The sequence below is a fragment of the Lepeophtheirus salmonis genome, chromosome 1 (assembly GCF_016086655.4).
Source record: "Lepeophtheirus salmonis chromosome 1, UVic_Lsal_1.4, whole genome shotgun sequence".
In the NCBI taxonomy this organism is placed as follows: Eukaryota; Metazoa; Arthropoda; class Copepoda; order Siphonostomatoida; family Caligidae; genus Lepeophtheirus; species Lepeophtheirus salmonis.
The window spans coordinates 40,905,688-40,925,662 of NC_052131.2; the positions used below are offsets into that span (position 1 = coordinate 40,905,688).

The following is a 19,975-nucleotide window of genomic DNA, read 5'->3' on the forward strand; positions in this document are numbered from 1 at the left end:
AGATACAGAGCTTGTAGATATCTTTGAAAGTTAGCTTCTAAATATATTTATCTAATGACCATAAACTTGACTTCACTGATATACTTAATCTATCAAAAGCTTTGATGTATCATGTCTACTAAACGTTGTTAACTTTATTATATTTCGCAAGATTTTCTTTAATAAGTAACAGAATATAAGACCCAAAGCGGGTATTTCTCAACTACCTTTCTTCATATTTGTTGAAAATTGTTCATTTAATTTATTTAACCAGCCCCCCAAAAAAAAAAAAAAAAAAAATATATATATATAAGTCTGTTTTAGTAATATCAGATTCGAAATCATAAATGGTTGAACAGATCAGATCTGAACTTTAGTAAATAGACGTATAAAATAACCAAGCATGCTCTCATGATATTTTTTTGGGCTACAAGGTCATTAAGAGGCTGTTTTTTCTCGAAATAAAACAGATTTCCTTTCTCTCTTTCTATATACCTCCCCTAGGGATATTATATTATAGGGATATGAGTGGTATTTCCTGCTTCATATACGTTTGAGTTTATTAATGGCAACCTTTTTCCCTGTGGAAAGATGGAAAAAGACCGATATGGATCCAAGTTCTGTTGCGTCTTGACCAAGACAAAGAAGAGTGAAATGTGTGGAGGAGATTTAGAGTATGTGTTAACGTTTTATTACATTGTCAAACTATCTGGCAGTGACTAATCCGCCAGTATATTTATAGGTAAATACAAAGGATGAAAGGTACATACATATAAGAATGATTATGATAGTAAAAGAGATTGAGGGAGAGGAGAAACGGACTAGTGATAATACAGACCAAGTCCTAACCCTAAAAACTGAGGGTCACCGAAATTTTATAGCAAATATTTGAAGAAAGAAGTGTAATTTATATACATAAAATGAAGCTACTTTATGGGTGGTAAGGGCAATTATTGCATTGACTCACTCTATTAGATACATTATACATATGTACTATCAGATAACATCTCTATGGAAGTTGCTACTTACCAACCATGAAGGGAAATCATGAATATTTATTTTACTTGTTCATTTTTCATTACCCAAAATAAACAATCATTTCTCATTTTTGAAATCAACACTTATTGAAGAATCGCCGCTTATGAACGTGGTGGTGAGTGTTGCAATGAAGAGGAAGAAGAGAAGTTTAGAAAGCAAGGAAAGAGTGATGGATGTAAAAACAACTTTTAGGTTGGTGAATCTCTTAAAAATCTTAGAAACTCCTTAGTGCATGCTACTCAAGAGGCAGTGACAAATGTATCTAGGGAGTTAAAGGTAATTGTACTCTTTATAAATATGTTTTCCTTAATTAATTATAGTAGATGTATTTTTAATTGAAAATGAAAATCTGCCATGTGGATTGTAAATAGAAAGTACGAACCTATTAATAATTATTATTAATAGGTTCGATGTGAATAGTTGTTGCTTTAAAAGTATTTGCATTTTCATTCCCAAGTATGAGGCCCTATTTTTTTTCATGCACCTTTTCTTCCATGTATGCATTCTTTTCACAAAAATGTTTACTAATTATTTAAATGTTCAAAAATACGAGTTGCTCTTGGCAGTTTTCTAATTATATTTCAACTCTTACATTTTATAGATTACTAAAAAAAAATGTAATTAATATACAGGGTGTGGCAACGTAACTTAATTTTTTATAACGTGTGGTTATCAGCCTGTAGAAGTAGTAGAAGGATGGGGTTGGCTTCATTCTAGAGGCGACATTGAAACATGAAATTTTCTTGGAAATACAGTCAGTTGCTATAATGCATTGTACTAGTGAGGAACGTACGCTTGCCGTCGATAATAAATATTACCAAAAATGTTTGAAATATTATTTTATTAAATTTTAAAAGGCTTGTTGATATGAGTTTTTTCGGATCTGCGATCAATTGCGAAATGGCCAAAATATACTGTTGATCACAGTATCGCAATCGGTCCTGATCTCACAGAATAGAAATAGCAAAAAAATAGCGATACGATTAATTTGTACGAAATTACATATGATGTAATAGTGATGTGATTCTCAAGTCCGGTCTTTGTCATGAGACTACTCTCGAGACTGTTTTTTATGGTTAGAGTATAGTCTCTGTCTTGAGACATCAAAGTTTTGAGTCTCCCTCAATTCAATGTAGGCTTTCTTACTGTGAAGACTCAAGAAAAAGCAAAACAGTTCCTTCTTGAGGAGGCCAGATTATTTGAAGGTCAGCCATTCTGCCAACTGTCTCAGGATGTGCAGATAGATATTAATTTCTTCACCAAACGTCCCAAGAAAATGGATACGGCCAAGCAGAAAGTAGACGGTCTGATGATTCTAAATGTCTGGAAAATATCTTGGCCTACTGGAGGGTCACAAAGGTATTTCAAAGAAATAATGTCGTGTTTCCCAGTATTGTCAGCAGCAACCATTTGTTCTCCAAGGCCAAACTGAACCTGAAGAGGACTAGACAGTATCTGAGAGACGACAACTTTGAGAAACAGATCCTACTAACGTTAAATAAAGAGCAAGAAGAGAAATGATTTGTATAGATATTTTATTATTCTTCAGCAGACTATATTTTAGTTTTTTTCTACATATATTTTAGTTTCTTAGTATCTAAAATATTGTAAATAAATACATTTGAAAAAGGTGTGCAAATCGTTTATTTAAGTTAAAAAGGTACCTTTATATATATATACATATATAGGCTTAGTTATAGATTTAGATAAATTATATATTTGAATATGATCGCAATTAAATTGATCAAATAGCTGATTGCACGATTTTTTTATTCCAACTTGTAGATAAATAAGGATGCTGTTTTTGTAAAGAAAACAAGAGTGTGAGGAGAAAGCAGGAGGGAGGCTTTTGGTATTACAATATGGTATAAGACTCTTGTTAATATCAGCTGCCTGTTGTATGAGTATTATTGTTTTTATTGATGGGGGGGGGGAGAAAATGAAGTCCTGCTATAAAGAGGAGAACCTTTTACATTTAAAATAGTTTTAGTGCAGGGAAAATATCATAATTATGGCTATTTTATCATACATTTTTAAAACAATTTACGTTAAAGATAGGTGTGAACACTTAATTCAGAAAGGACACGTTATCCCACGACATCCAATTAACCAATTCATAAAAAAGAAGACAGAGCATATACATCAATTGTTTTTCCTTTTTTAATTTCTAAACTTAGTTTTTTCTTTACAAAAATGGCATTCCTATACATAGAAATATAATAATAATGAAATTATTCTTTTATAAAAGATTTGTGGTAGTATTTAAACACAGATAATTTATATGTAATTAGCTTTTTTTATAAATGTAGACATTAAACCATATTTTCAGCATTAGTTTTGAAGAATTTTAGGGGAATGGAAAAATTTACAAACTTCCGTATATATTTTTTTTGATTGTATAATGAATCATTCATTTTAAACATTATGCGGTTTATAAGTATTTGATCTCTAAAAAAGATTAAAGTTTTTTTTTTTTCTTTTTTGCCTCATTTTTCAAGGGTTTTACAATTTTGTGGATGAATAATGTTGAACTTTTTATCCTTTTTTCAAATATAGCGTTAAAAAACTCATTTGAAGCATGAATGACTGATTTCTTCCTTTTATAAATGGTGAAGCTTTAAATTTGAGTGGCCTGTTACCTTAAAAATATTTCAAGTCTAATTTTTATCCTTTTTTCGGCGTAATATGTTGTTTTTTATGATAACACAGATTTTTATCATTTTTTCATATCCCGTATGTGACTTCTTCTTCCCTTTGCAGAGTTTATGTTGTAATGCACTTTAAAGGGAATTCATGGAAGCTGTGTAGTTAGATATGGAGATATTCATCGCTCCTAGCAGACAAAAATGTGTTGCTAATACACAAGGTTGTGCCCTTAGCAATCTTGCAGCTCTAGTGGTTCCGATTCTTGAACTACTAGAATCGGTACCGACAAAGTCGAACCGAGAACGTTATATGTTGCTTATCGGTCTCGGTTCTTGTGCTTTTGTTCCTATGTAGAATATATAAAGAATATACAATATATATTATTGAATAAATTAGCTTTAATAAATAAGTCCATTTTCTGAGTTTATTTTTTGTGAGATTGCAGTGTTTTCCAAATAGCAAAGGGCTTCTTATGGTTTTAGAAAAGGGGTTTGAGGCACCCAATAGTGTAAATACAAGAGGTAAGGGGTGGGGTAGATTGTAGATCCAGGTCCGCACCTAAGCTCTTCATTATGCCAAGCATTAAGACATTTTAAACTTAGGCCCCCTTTATACGAGTTCTCAGGGTCTTTCTTGAACTTGAGAGACTACGCGGTCTCTTTGTATAAGGTAGCTACGTACCTGTTTGTATCTAATATCATTTCCTGGGCCCGAATTTTCTACCAACGCTCCTTTTTTTTAAGTGCCTGCTACCAAACTGAGCCTGAATTAAAAAAGAACCGAGACCGATAAAGCTGCTGAGACCAAAACCTTTTAAATACCGATACCGATAGAACTACTGAACCTGAACTGGGTACAGCTTGGCTAAGAACACTATCTTCTACAAATAATGATCCTCTGGTCTTCATTTTGCCACTTAGTTTATAGAACGTCGTTACCTTTATTGTAACACGCAACCTTTCTTCCTAAAAGAAACAAAAAAAAGGCACAAAATTATACTTTAGTTAGGTAAATAAGTCAATCATAGCAACAGCTTTTATTTCTTAGTTCCTCCCGTACTATCACCGTCATATTATTTATCAACAATTTCTAAAATAAACAAGATATTTATATTACATAATATTAAAATCCTACATAGTATTTTATTTACTACCGGGATCTATGTAACGAAAAAACTAAGTTTAGTGATTAGAAAAAGAAAAACGGTTGATGCGTTTGTTCTTTGTCTTTTTTTGTTCATTATCTAATAAGAACAATTTTTGATTTTCTTTGATGTAAATTATTTTAAAAATGAATAATAAAATATATGAATTTAAATATAATTATAATATTTTTCTGCACCAATGATACTTTATTTGGTAAAGATTCTCCTGTTTATAGCAGTAATTCATTTTCTCCGTCAAAAAAAAAAGATTCAGGCAGGTGATATTAACAAGGGTCTTAATTCAGTGGTACCATATGTCTCAGTCCCGCCTTCTCCTCACACTCTTACACAAATCTCATTTTCAAATTATAATATTGCTTAGTAATATTTTTTTAAATACATAACTACACATTATTATTTCAATATGACAGCCAAAATTTATTCATAGAAATAATAAAATATCCAATATATATACAACGGTGTTCTGAAAAGTTTCCGACCTAACAAAGAACAAGACATTTTTTCAGATTTCATTTTTCAACATAGTCTCCTTGTAACTCTACACACTTCTTGCAGCGATGCTCCCATCTCTATAGCCCATCCAATTAGTACTTGTCATTTTTCTCTACAAAATATGTGTACACGGGACAATTTTTGTTGTTGGCTCCAGTAGGTTTGACTCAGAGACGTCAAATTTTAACACAACATACCTTTATATACCTATTTAAATATTACACTTTCAAAAACAAATATTCCATGATAACTCGATACTCAATTTTGACCATTTTCATATACACACTCACATCAACTCCCTCAACCGACTGTTAAAAAACAAGTGCACGTCCAAAATGGCTGAAACTTAGTGAGTAACTGTCAACAGATGCTAAATGGATGCGATTAAAGGACTCTAGGCAAAGAGTGGACACTCAAGGCAAGGAAGGTAGGATTTAGTAGTTCTCAACTCTGATTAGATTGAAATTAGAAGCTGCTACATGTTCCTCCAGACACGCAGCCAGTTTGAACAGGCCGTCTCTCTCCTACTGAAAAGAGAAGAATAAGCCACAATAGTAACATGATATTATAGGTCAGTGTTAGGAACATAGTCTTCCTTGTCTTTTGATTGAATTGTTTATTTTTCCTTAAACTGCTCTTTGCCTAGAGTCCTTTAGAGGTGAAGAGGCAACACTCATAAATAAAAATAATATGAGTGCTACCATATTCACGTTGAGGTCAGAAACTTTTCAAACCATCCTCGTATATATATGACGAGGGATGAACAAGACATTGTATTCCTGTCCTTTTGGAAACGAAACATAAGTTAAATATAACTAACTCATTACTTTGTTGATTTATCAAAAAGAATAAACTATGGAATACCATTGAATTATGAAGTCACCTGTTGGAATTGACAGCTTACAACAAAATACATTGGATATTTTTTTGTTACCGATCTAACGCTCTTATAGCTTTGTCATATTTATCTTTAAATATATATCTTACTCAGTTTATGTAATTGAAATTTTGGGATGGATACTTGAGATTCCATATAGGTAGGTATCTAAGTGCTGCCGTCACAATAGTTCATTCGAAAGGAATTATAAGACTTATGTAAATTTTAAAATGTTCCCAGAGTTTAATTTATGTCCATACATATAGCACGTTGTACGTTTTTCGTAATAAACAGATTACAGTTATTATTACCCACGAATAAAAATTTGAAAAGAAGTCTTAAGGCTTGACATTTGACTTAATAAGCGTATTCATAGAACAAACACTTTAATTAATAATAAAAGCAATTAGTTTAAGAGATTTAATTAACATATCAAAAACATTATTTGAGTTGTATGTAGGTTTTTATTAAAGCATTCCTTTGTGAAATGATAGTATAGTTGTTGTTTGTTTTTTTGTTGTTGTTTTTTGGCTTATGAAGACTGAAAATAATCCCTCATCTATCAAAACAAAGAAACGATGGTAAAATATTATCGAAACACTTTGTTTTTCTATCATCTTTTATGGAAGGTATTTATAAATACTACAGTGTATTATAAAGGTAGGACGTAGAAAGTCCAGTCATCAGTCCAAAAATTCCTGATGAGATCCATATCAATGGAGCTCAAATGATGTGTCATTTAAGAGATTGTATCAGATATACATTTATCTGGCAACAACTACATATACTCTTAATATCAAGTAGTAGGTACTAGTGATGGGATTTGGTCCGAGAACAATATTTTTTTCTGTTCCGTATGAAGGGATCTGAAACCGTGGACCAAAATTGAAAGGGTAGAACGAAATAATAGCGGATTAATTATTACCTTACTAAAAAAATAGGTAATTTTTTATATCTATCAAATATATTTTATAAAATACATCTTTTTTATTAGCCGATCAAGGTCGAGTTTTTCTGTTTTTTTTTTGTTTTTTTTTGTGAAAAATAAACTTTACTAAAAGACCAGTCCATATCGAACTGGGACGGAATTACTACAGCTCATAGAGCACGACGTTACTTTTCTAACAAAATAGAGTGTACTTTGTTGTCAGATGGTGAATCTCCTGCTTCTTTTCTCATAATCGGTGTTTTGAACGTCGATTGGTTGGATTTAAATTATCCCTTTTTAAGCATTAAAAATCTCCCGACATAATAACTCCATAGTTGGTAAGGTTTGGCCATTTACCCACTTATTATGGGCCTTTATTCTTATTCTTTTTTTTAAATTAAAGGTTGCGTGATGCAATAAAGGTAACGACGTGGAAAGAAAGAAATACATAGAGTCAATAAAAGGCAGTGTTGGGTCGGTCCATTATTGGTCTGAATCAAAAACGGGAAATCGATAAATTTTATATTTAAATGCATAGCAGTAGATAATATGTTCAATCTACAACATTGGTCATTTTCATACACATACATAGATACATAAACCAATGAATCATACAATATCATTAATTATTTTTCGAAATCAATTTGGCCAAACCGCAATTTCACTCCTTGTATACAAATACATTTATGATTTTCTTCTTCTACTCATCGGTATTCATATTCTATTTGCATACACGATAGTGCGTTGGAATAAGGATTTTGACTATTCCACACAGACACAATTACTCCATATGTTGAATTCCTATAATATGTATGACCATCCGTAAACATATTAATTATTAACATAGATATCAATTCGAATTTCACTTCTGATAGGAGTATGTTATCTAATGGTTATCATATGTAATGCAAAATATTTAAACGAATTGACCCAGGTATTCTCCTCAGACTTTTATAATAATAACATCGAAATCCCAAGGAAATAATAACAGTTTATAGAATATCAATAAAATTTGACACTCACCTTGAATCGTTTATATTTCATATTCTACTTCACCTTAATCTACTGAAAAATGAAAAAAAAAAAAAAATTCTTAGTGTGTATTAAGCCTATCTTTGTATCGTTGAAGAGCATTCCCCTGTTCAAGTTTTGCTATTAAAGCTATAGAAGCCTAACAGTTCGAACATGTTCAACTGTGATTTATATTAAGTTATTTAGCTGCAATTAAGATTTGACGAAACGAGAACGAGTTTTGAACGAGTATAAAACAACTAAATGAGTAGTAAACTCTTATTACGTTAGAGGAACAAAGTTTGAAGATATAATTAATATATTTTTGTGAGGTAAACCCGTGCACCAGTTGTTTTTGTTAATTAATAGTTTGTTGAATTATTTGTTTATTTAGACAACTTATTACTTACATCTGCGCCATCTTACAGAAATTTGAAAAATATGGATTTGTACTTAGAAAATTAAAGTACATATTAGTCGAAGCCACTTCAAAGTACTTAATTAGCACATATTCTATATTAAAAGAAATAAATCTAGTATTCATTAGGAAAAATCATTTGAGTTAAAAATAAGCATTTAAATTATTACTAAATACCCTTTTTGGAGGAGGAAGCTTCACTCAATGGGGTTTTAATTTCTTAGAACAACTAAAATTCGTACTATTGTGCAGGATTTTTATATTCATATTTATCTATAGGAATGTTCAAACATTTCTGGGTTTTAGTGAGTAAGGAATGTGAAACGTTTCCTTAATTCCTTACCTACTTAATAAGGTTTTCCTCGATATTGTTTTAATGTTGAGAAACACATATACATACGACGATTCAAAAGATAATAATGGACGTATTAAGTATATAAGTTTTATGTTTGTTCATATGGAACAACCTTGATGTAACCTACGTGGGATATTCTAACAAGGGATGGAACAAAAAAAAATAAGCAAATTCATTAGTTAGTTAAGTGCACTAAATAAATCATATAATTTTTTTCGAAGTTTGGATATTTTGAGAAATGAGATTAATAAGATTTGTAACAAATATAACAAAACTAGGAAAACAACATTAATAGAAACTAGAATGAGAACTCGGTAGAGCGCAAAACCTCCGTATAATCAAATTGAGTTATGTATCTAAAAAAAATTTTCAACGTTATGTTCTATTATGCATTTCTCACGTATAGTTAGACCTAGACCACTCAAAATTTAATGGCCTCTAACTGTGATCATATATAATCTTCGTACAAAGTTTGATTAAAATACATCTGTATGCTTTACCGTAATCCTGGTGACTAACAAACAAAAAACAGAGGCAAAAATATAACCTCGGTTCAAATACGTTGCGGAGGTAATCATTAAAAGAACATTTTTAATAAACAATATTATACTAATCTTTAATTTATGTACTAAAAAATATTTATAATGTACCTTTCAATTTTGATTATGTTTCTTTGATCAGTAGTACAATATTTATGATCAAAGTTTTTCCCGTTTATTACTTTCCCGGACATGAGTAAAAGAGCAAAGAGCATTTTTCCCGCAATGATGCTTGTTCTGTTATGGAAACTACGATCAAATCTGTATTCAATCTTGTATTTTTGTAGTCTTCCACCTCCATTTCCTGAGTAGTGGCTGCAGTAAATAAATATTGATTATTTTCTGAATTTATGATTACTTTTCAGAGAAAATAGTTCTTCCAACCGTTTATAAAAAAACTGCTATATTTAATATTTCTGATAGTGTAGATATGCCACACACACATGTTACATAATAGGTTAAGTAAAAAGTTCTGAACTTTTTCCCGCTTTATTTTGATAATAAAATTAATATAATTAGGATTATCCGATTTAGATCAAATATGAGCCGTTTTCTGCAATAACTTTTACCCATTTTGAAGAGAATTTCATAATTCCACGATTGAAGAAGTTTTCGTCCCTATTGGTAAAAAATGACCAGCTCATTTCCACATGCCTATCTTGAGGACAGTTTTTTTTAACAACAATATGCTTGAAAAGGTGATAATCGTTTGGTCCCAGGTCTGGGCTAAACGGTAAGTGCGATAAAACCTCCCATCCAAACTCTTGGCGCTTCTGGTGCATTGTTAAAGATGTTTGTGGCCTTGTGTTTTGACCGCGATCTTGTTCGGCTGTTGTTCTTGTAAGTGACCCATTTTTATAGCCAGTCAACATATGCTTCAAAAATGGATCGATTTTGTTACGTTTCAGCAAAGAGTCACAAAAATCAATTCGTTCCAAAAGGTTATTTTGTGTCAATTCATTGTGTCATACATCGAGCTTTTTCTTCAGAAGAAGCTCGATGTATGACTATGTAAGGTACTAACTAGCCTTATGCAAATGGTTATAAACGGGTTTCTTAATTTTCAGTTCCTGGGCAAGATAATAAGTTCTGGCATGCTGGTCCAACTCGACAATTTCCATTATTTTATCAACATTTTCGATGATTGGCCTACCAGAGCGGGTCTTCGACGTCCATATTACAAAAATGGAATCGTTGGAGCCACTGTTACATTTGATCCTATATTGGGTCCATAGACAGGACATTTTTTTTTTTTTTGCCTTTGTCACCCTGGTCGTAGTGATACTGTAGAATGTATCGATTTTTTATTTATTTTTACTTCCATTTCGGAATGCATTAACACACAACTGGTTCATCTAACACAAAACTGTAAATGAACTTCTTTTTAAGTTTACGCTTAACTTTTAAGCATACTTACGGCTTTTTTTTTTTGATACAATGTATTCATAGTGAGATATAGCTCACTAAAGACATCTAGCGAAAACCACCAGAACAATTTACTTAACCTATTATTTTTAGGAATTCATAATTAGATGTTTCTTGGTATTAGAAGGTAAGTCTAATCGACTTTAACTTTTTTAAATGGCTTTATAAATTTATCTCATCTTGAAATAATATGGGGACTTATGTGAACACAATATATTCTCCATATTTATTTATAACCTGTATGACCTTTTTTACATTCCAGGACTATAAAAAGATTTGGCATTCACACAAAAATTAAAATTCCCAAGTTTAATCAATTTTAAGACTAAAACGTTTCTTAAAAATAGTATATTAAGTTATCCAATTATAGTACATTCAAGTGAGTAAGTGTATTGAGCTATAGAAAAGTTATTATGGCAACCAATTTAAAGCTCGCTAAAAAATATTTTGTTGCTCGTATATTTCTGAGTCATCCATGGTAACTTACCCTATGTAAGTAAATGGTAACATTTGCATGGTCTCTTCTATTCCTAATATCCCTAAACTACAATCATTTTTTCTAAATACCGAAGCGCGATTTGTTTCCATTGTGATCGCTCTAGAAATCCTAAAAGGAGAAAACTTATGATTCAATAGTGTTTATATATATATATATTCATCTAAATGATTTGATATTGTGCTCGTATTTAACAAACATATGTGTATGTCTAATTAAATAGATTTCTAAAGGTCAATCAAGCGAGTTCTTGTTCACTGTGTTTTTAGCTCTTAATTATATCATATGTTATTAGTACTAGTTACTACCATTTTAATTGAATTTCTATATATTATTACCTCAATTTGTATTTGTTTTTTCACCTCGGTTGACTTTCAACTTTCATATCGTTATGTTTTTCTATTCATTTATTATTTTTAAATAGTTGGTCTCATTAATTATAACTTAATTGATGTAATAATTAGGATAGTGTTTCAAGGTTATAAAGGAGGATGAAAAACTCTCTTCTTTTGGTGATTTGTAGGGATGGAGGGTTTAAGTAATTAATAGGGATGTAAGCAAGGTGGTCTTTACCCATTCCAAGTTTTTAGCTTAGAGGAAAGTTAACTCCAAAGCTTGAAACCCCCAAGCCGATAATAATACATAATTGCTATCATTTGAAATCAGAAACGGAACTGTTCATTCTCCAAAATACTGGTAAAAGATACACGTTCGAAGACCCAAATGCTTACTAAAGTCTGCTTCCATTCCATCTTCTAATGTGAATGAGTCGGAATAATTATTGGATGTATCACAAATGATGTCAAATCTTCTGCGCTATGGGAATTTTTATTTAAACCCCTAATATGCTACTGTTCCACTCCCTTTGGTCACATCGTAACCAAGTGTTACTTAGAGCACGGCGTTACCTTGCTAACACAAAAATAGTCTACGTATTTTGTTGTCACCTGTCGATTCTCTCATCTCACTTGATATACCGGATCATCGAAAAAAAAATCCCCACAACTTTGTGGGCTTATATCTCGGGTTCTAGATTAATTTAAGAGGTTTTGTGATTTTTTGTGTGTCTATTACGTCAGTATGAGTCATTTTCACGATAGGGACCCGACGAGAAAATATATCCGCTCTCCTCGACGCACACTTCTCCACCAAGGACATCGGCGAACAGCTCAAGTGCGACAGGAACACCGTTTCCTACGTTAAAAAGTGCATGGAAGCTGGCCAGACCCTTAACCAACGCAGTGGAAGTGGAAGAAAACAAAAAGTGGATCCAGGGATGTACAAGGAGGACACACTCACATCCATTACAGAGGATTTCGGGGCTCCAAGGTCGATTGCATCCTTAGGGATAAAAAAAATAGGCGGCAAATCCCTCAAAAGAGATGAAAGGCCCTTGCATCCAACGGAAAAAAGATGAAGTCAATCTGGTTTCCCATCAGATTTCAAATAGCAGTTGGTATAATTGACTTATTTGGCTAAGTATCAACTGATTTCGAGCCTTTTTACTGTTTCTTTTTTGGAGGAAAGTTTGCATGATTCAATCAAGGAAGCGATGTGAGAGTGGAACTCGCTAGGATCAATAAATACTATTAAGAAGAATTGTTTAATGCATGACATCATTATTAAACTAAAGTACTGATCAATAAAAATGACTATGCCACTGAAAGTAGGGACATTTCTAGGAGCACGTACAGCTGGGGAAACACCTCCAAAAACGGAGACGTCTGATGACCCTCCTATTAAGTAGCATTAGTCAATAAATATTTCAAAAACAACCTAATATCGTGAAGTCCTAAGTACGAGCTTTCAAGTTATTAGAAAAGCAAACTCCGAGTTTTTGAAAACTTTTAACGAGCCCTTCATAAACCAAGCCCAGGAATATGTTTTTTTACTACTCTGGTAGCTTCATAATAATTCACACATTATAAATAAAATGTTTCGTTCGATGGATTCTATCTCTTCCGGTGTCGTTAATTTATTTTTGAATTCATATAGACTCTTTTTTTTAAGTGTTTCTTTACCTTTTTAGAAACAATTGTTTTAAAATAACTCCTGATGTGTAACAGACCATATAACAAAAATCATATACATCTAGTACTATACACTACAGGTACTTACAAGAAAATGAAACTAAAAACCCGGAAGCTCCGTTGTAAATATTTCAAAAAAAATTAAATAATACGTTACTACTTTATGATTCTATTACATGATTGAACTCGTTCATTTTCTGAAAAGTTTTCTTTCATCGTTCATTCGTTTACTGTGGGACTGTGAAAAAAATTGAAAGAAGAAAATTTTGTGGGAAGGGTAAAATGGCAAAAAAAATCCAGTAAATTCAGCCCTTACATTTATATGTAGTGCTGGGTCGTTCTAAAAAGACTGCAGACCTATCTTTCCTGTCGAAATAAAATTTGTCAGTCCTAGGACCAGTTCTTATCGGTATTTTATGGTAACTACAGTAGCTGAAATGACGTAGTTACTAAGTAACTATCCAATTTAGCTGATGGCCGGAAATCAAACCTGATCTTTACAATAAGATTTTGGGTGGATTTTTAGGGATAAATACAAATAAAAAATTATGGGTTCAATTTGGGGGGTGAAAATGGTTAAACTCCGTAAAAATAAAATAACCCCTGTATTTCCAAGAATAGAGGTTTATAGGTACTTCTTTCATCTGTAGACAACCTTACAAATTTTATAATATTAATAAACAAGAATACATTTTTTCTGGGAGCAGTTCCAATTGTTCCGCTAAAATTTTGAAGAATGATATATTAAGAAGCCTTAAGAAATTAAAATTCCTCGATCTATAAAACATTATATATATATTTAGCTGATTTCTTATGCGTTGTTTTTTATGTAAATAGTGGATTATAGCTGATTTTTGAAGTACAATGGTCTATAAACTTTAGCTCAGAAGCACTTGAATCAGATTGGAAGTGGATGAACTAAAAATTTATTACATTATTGAAAAATCTCAGAACCTTATTAATTACAGGCTCCTTGGTCCTAACATCACTGCTTACCTTTTGCTTATTCTGAGACCAATCCTTTTGGAGCTCATAAAAGTTCTTACCTTTCATTTTTAAGAGCATATCCTTGAAGTTGGTTGATTTTGCACTAAATTCACCATATTGTTTCAAATGAAATCCAGACTTTAATGAAATATTGAACAAGATAAGAAATGAATGGGTATCTATAAAATTGCACTCTTATCTATCCTAGATTACCTGTTTCATACACTACCCTTCCATAGTCTAGCGATTTGCAAATTGTTTGTTGTGAGATGTTCCATAGTTAAACATTCAATTTACAATATATAAATTAATCGATATTTGTAGAAACAAAATTAGATCAAAATTTTTTAAATATAAATTAATTATATTTTGGGTACCCTAAAAGATAATAATTATACATCTAATCAATAATTTTTTTTTGTAGTAGTAGTCATTAAACGACTCCTTAAAGACAGTAAGAAAATGAACCACAGAACTCATTTTTCAGTTCAATCTTCAGCTTAATTATATTATAATTAATCTCTTCCTTCATTTCCAGATGCCAAAGCCTTTCCACAACATTCAAATCCCTCTCTATGACTCCAAAATCTACAACAATCTCATTATTTCCCTAGAGCGCTACATGTGCCTTAAAAACTTTACTTATCATTGTCTCAACGATTCTGACAAAGAAATGATAGCATCTATACACAGAGGATCATTCTCCACAGCCCTCCAGTATGGTCTTGTCATCCTCTGCTTCTACATTGTGAGTTTACTCATAGTACTCATTTTGCATTTGAATGAACTTCATGGTAAATGGAATTGGTCCTTTGGGGATATACAGGATCTTCTTTTTGGGAATTCTTCAGTGATGCGAGGGATTACACGCTCTGTACCCTCCCTTTTTGAATTTTCTTCGTCTAGAACACAAAAGGATCCGACTGCCTCTTGTAAAGAGGTTGGCAAAGAGGATGCGGAAATTGGGGTTACAACTCTATGAGTCTCCTCAGCATCACTTTTAATGATCTATTTATTTTAATGTTATTCTCAACATGATCAGACAATTAAACATGCAAGTGATTTATGTACATAGTTTTATTTCATATCTGAGATATTATGTTATGGGATGTTATTATCTACATTTGTAGGTAGATGTCTCTACAACACGTACTTACAATATGCAGAGGAGAAAATTACAGAGTACGGAATACTTTCCTCTTAAAGAATACAATACGTCTACGAAGATGATGTCACAAATCACTCTAGCTCTTGTATCAGTTTTCCTATTCTGTATTCCATTTTTAATGTATCCTGCATGTAATACGATCACTGTATATATTAAGAATTAAGATGGAATGGAATGAGTTGGAAGATTAAACACTTGATCGAAAATATTTCATCTGGCCCAGTACTTCTCAAACTTTTTGCAGGGTGTAACATCTGAAAGAATATCTTGATCTTCAATTACCACCATTAAAGCCAAACTACAGTGGCAGATCCAAAGTCTTTTATCAAGGGTCACAAAAGGCTGGCAAGAGTTTTAGGGCCGTCATACTGAGGCAGGTGCACTGGACTTCTTAGAATTTTTATACAATACGCTTATTACAGCAAGCTATCTCTACATGAGATTTTGCAAGTGTAATAGCATTCGGAAGACCCTGTTTGTATCACTGAGACGCTGTAACTCTCTGAACAAATCACTAAACATTTATTTTTGGACATCAATCCCCTATTGATAGGGATATTAGCCCCATGTTATTATATATAATATTAATTCTGAATAATTTCCATTCAATATATTAATAAAAACGCTGAGATTATAAGTGAATAAATTAGGTCGGCAACTGGGATGGCAAGGCGTTTTGTAGGAACGGCAGCTGCCACCCCGTAAAACTAGCACTGTCAAATTGAATATGCAATAACATAATTAGTCTATTTATTACGTTCTTTTTCATAACCTTATATTAAGAAATAGTCACCTCCAAATTTCACCCCATATTCCCAACTGTTTGACTATTCCTTAATACCTCCGCCAACAAATTTGACCGGAGATTATGTTTTTGACTCTTTTTATCTGTACGTTGTTCGTCAGGATTACGGCAAAGGTTACTGATCGATTTTGATCTAACTTGATATGAAGATTATATATGGTCACAGTAAGAGACCATTAAATTTTTACCACAAAACGTTAAAAATACACAGATCCACCATAACTTTGAAATATATTGAGATAAAGAGCTCAAATTGGTGTCCTTATGCAGGTTTAATAAAGATGGTCTATATAATAAAAAATCTAATTCATGAAAAATGATCATAGTTGGAGGTTTGCACTCTACCAAGTGTTCATTATAGTTTAGGTAATAGTAAGGCTCTGTAAATTGCTAAACAAGACTTTTTTTAGTTCAAAAAATACACGTTTAGAATACGTGGGTCAGGGAGATGAACCGCTAATATCTTTTGTGCAGGTTTACTGTAGGAAAGAAATTTTGAGTCCTCGGATTGGGAGAGCAATATATACACAAACATTACTTAATCACTTATTCAGATTTATGAAATTCAAATGCATGAACTGTCTCTCTACTTCCAAATCATTGAAGTGTGTATAGACACGCAAATTATATGTATGTATCTATCTATCTAGACAATCATAACTCATGAAACCAATGTCTTCCTATCAAAAAGTCACGTACATGTAAGTTCGAAAAGTGCATTATTAATGGATCAAATTATATGAAGAAAGTTTCAAAAATGAAAGAAGTATTGAATGCTGCGTTTTTGTTATTAAGATAGTTTAAACAATGGGTTTTGCGGATGATGGTCTTTTAGAATTTCTACAAATAATAATGAATTCTCAAAGGTAATATTATGCCACTATTCTCATCAGCTGTTTTTTTCATCTATTCATATTATTCTTAGTGACTATTATTAGTTCCTTGAACTTCACGCTAGTGAACATGAATTACTTTACTTAGGTTATTTGATAATTATCGAACTTGGTCATGTCCAGTAAAAAAATACAATGAACATTTGTTGTTATCCCACAAACATAAACATTAACGTTGTATTTAAATTACTCTAGACAGCTTTAATTTTAAATTAAGAAGTCTGAGATCCGTTCAACTACGTAAATGAATGTCAAAAATTGTGTAAGTCATGAAACATTTTTGACAAAGGGCATCTCGATTACAAAACAACGTTTTCAAAACGATGCTGGGGCATTTCATTTCAATTATACACACCTTTCTGCCATAACCATCACCAATAATTTTTGGTCAGGATATCTATCATATCAAAGAGACAACATGTGTAAAATTGTAGATTTGTGGAGGTGCAAGGGCCTGCTTAAGAGCCCCTCAAAGTTTGGCCCCCTTCGAAAGATCTTCAAACTTGAGTAAGCCATAACTACGCTAGAACAAACCGATTTTTTTTTTTTTTTTTTTTGTCATTTAAAGTACTTTTAAGAGTAACGAGCTTTAATAAAATAAAAATGACATATGTGCAAAAAAATAATAAATAATAAAAAAATTTGCCCCAGCCAAGCTTAAAAATTAATTTTTCCATTTTTTTAATAAGAACTTTAACCTACTGATATCCTATATGCGTGCAAAAATTAGAGTGGAATCTCAATGGGATCACCTTCATTCAGGCTTATAACTGGAAAAGGTCATAATCGCCGTAATAATAAATTTCTTCTTTTTATTTTAAAATAAACCATGTAATTAATTCTGTGTTATTCTTCCTTTCTATCCCCTCTAACATTAAAATATTCATAATCTTATAATATATATACATATATAGATGTATGATTCATCATATTTACTAAAATAAAAGATAATATTATTTTAAAGGAATTAATTATAATTTTTCCTAAAGATTAATATAATTATGCAATTATGCAGAGTACCAAGAGATTGTACAATCTAATAACGTGTTAACGGTATTGTATGACTCTTCCATTCTAGTAGAAGCCGTTTTCAAAAAGAAAAAGTTTCAGGGGAAACAGAACGCCAAACTCGTGAGGATGCAAGCCCAAAACGGATAAATATTTAGCATTTTCCCCCAGAAAACGTTTCCGTGCGGACAAGGTCTATGTTTCTTTGAATCAAAGAGATCTCGATGCTTTAACAATATAGTATTTTTTGATGTCTCTTGAAGAAAATGTATTGTTAGAGTAAAATAAAAAACTCCTTAAAATAGGAGTAGAAGATAATGAAAGGTTGAGAGAGCAAAAAATAATATTGTCCGGTACCCGCTATAATTGTAATTCTTTGTTGGACTCAAAGTAGAATTGAGGACCAACATTGGAGTCAATCTGGCTAATGTCCTTTTTTATATCCTGCTCCCCCTCCTCCCTCGTCACAGCTGATTGCAGCTTTTCTTATTAAACGTCATGACAGCTAAGCTACATACACTCCTCCAAAACATTCTTAAATTGTCAGGGTTACCATGTTGATTTTGGGTTTCTTTTCTTTCTTTCTTTTTTTTTTTGTCCAAAATACACACGATTTTCATCACGTCATATGATCTTAAAATTCTAATAAATTCCCTTTTTTAACATAAGGAGGTTCTGTATCCCAAAATCCAAGCTACTTGTTTGTAACGTATCTACTTCACAATTGTAAATTTCCTTCTCGTGACAAATCATAAACAAGCAACGTTAGCCATATAACAATTTTCATTGCACTTCTCAAAAAACAGATAAAAAAGGCCGAGAAATTAGACATTTTTTTGGGTAAATTTTTATTGCCTTCCTATACATAATGGAAACATAATAACTTTCTCAGGTTATTTATTTAATAGTAACTTAACAAAATTTAACCCTATTTGAACAAATCATCATTCAAAATGCTAATAATTGGAGACAAGTGTAAGGAGATCAATAGGCTATAAATTTCAAAATATACTTCTATAAAAGTTGAAAAGATCCATAAAAAAAATATAATCAAATTACAATACAGGGAGCTGAGGAACATAAAAATATGTTATTTGTTGTCAGTTGTCGATACCTTGGCCTCACTTGATACGTTATGACTATTTCATAATTTATTATTTTTGAAAAATAAACGAAGAAATAACTTATAACTACTTATGACCCCTTTCCAAAAGGATAGAAATACAATGTCTTGTTAATTCATCGTCGTATATATAGCACATGGGCTTAAAAGTCCCTTACTTCACGCATAGATAGCGCTTTTGTTTTGTTAATTTACCTCATTTTCAGTTAGTACCAACCTTCAAAAGACAGTTGTCAAAATTTCTTGATAATTTGTACTTTAGTTTTTGATTTATTGTGCTAAGTGTGAAACTACTTCAGTTATTTCCAACCCCTGTGTTATAAATTGGATATCTAATGGTTTCTGTATATAAATTTTGGCTATCATTTACAAATATATACTGGGGTTGGAAGCAAAACGTGGGCTGAATGAGAGATTTTAGAAAAATGTCAATAATTTTATTTTTTTGATAAATAATTAGGAAATTTGTTGAACAAAACTTTGAGACACGACCTTTGTGAACATGTTAATTTAATATGGTCGCCCTCAGCAGCAATCAAAGCCTCCACACGGGGGCGGAAAGCCTTTCAGGAGGTGATGATGAGCTTCTTGG

General features: G+C 31.8%; 1 protein-coding gene across 1 annotated transcript; it reads left to right on the forward strand.

Moving 5' to 3' along the window:
• Positions 1-1,219: 1,219 nt before the first annotated feature.
• Positions 1,220-15,452, forward strand: LOC121128807 (uncharacterized). Its single transcript, XM_040724434.2, has 2 exons — positions 1,220-1,293; positions 14,925-15,452. Exon 2 carries the CDS (start codon positions 14,925-14,927, stop codon positions 15,366-15,368), a length of 444 nt encoding a protein of 147 aa, XP_040580368.1. The 5' UTR covers positions 1,220-1,293; the 3' UTR covers positions 15,369-15,452.
• Positions 15,453-19,975: the final 4,523 nt, after the last annotated feature.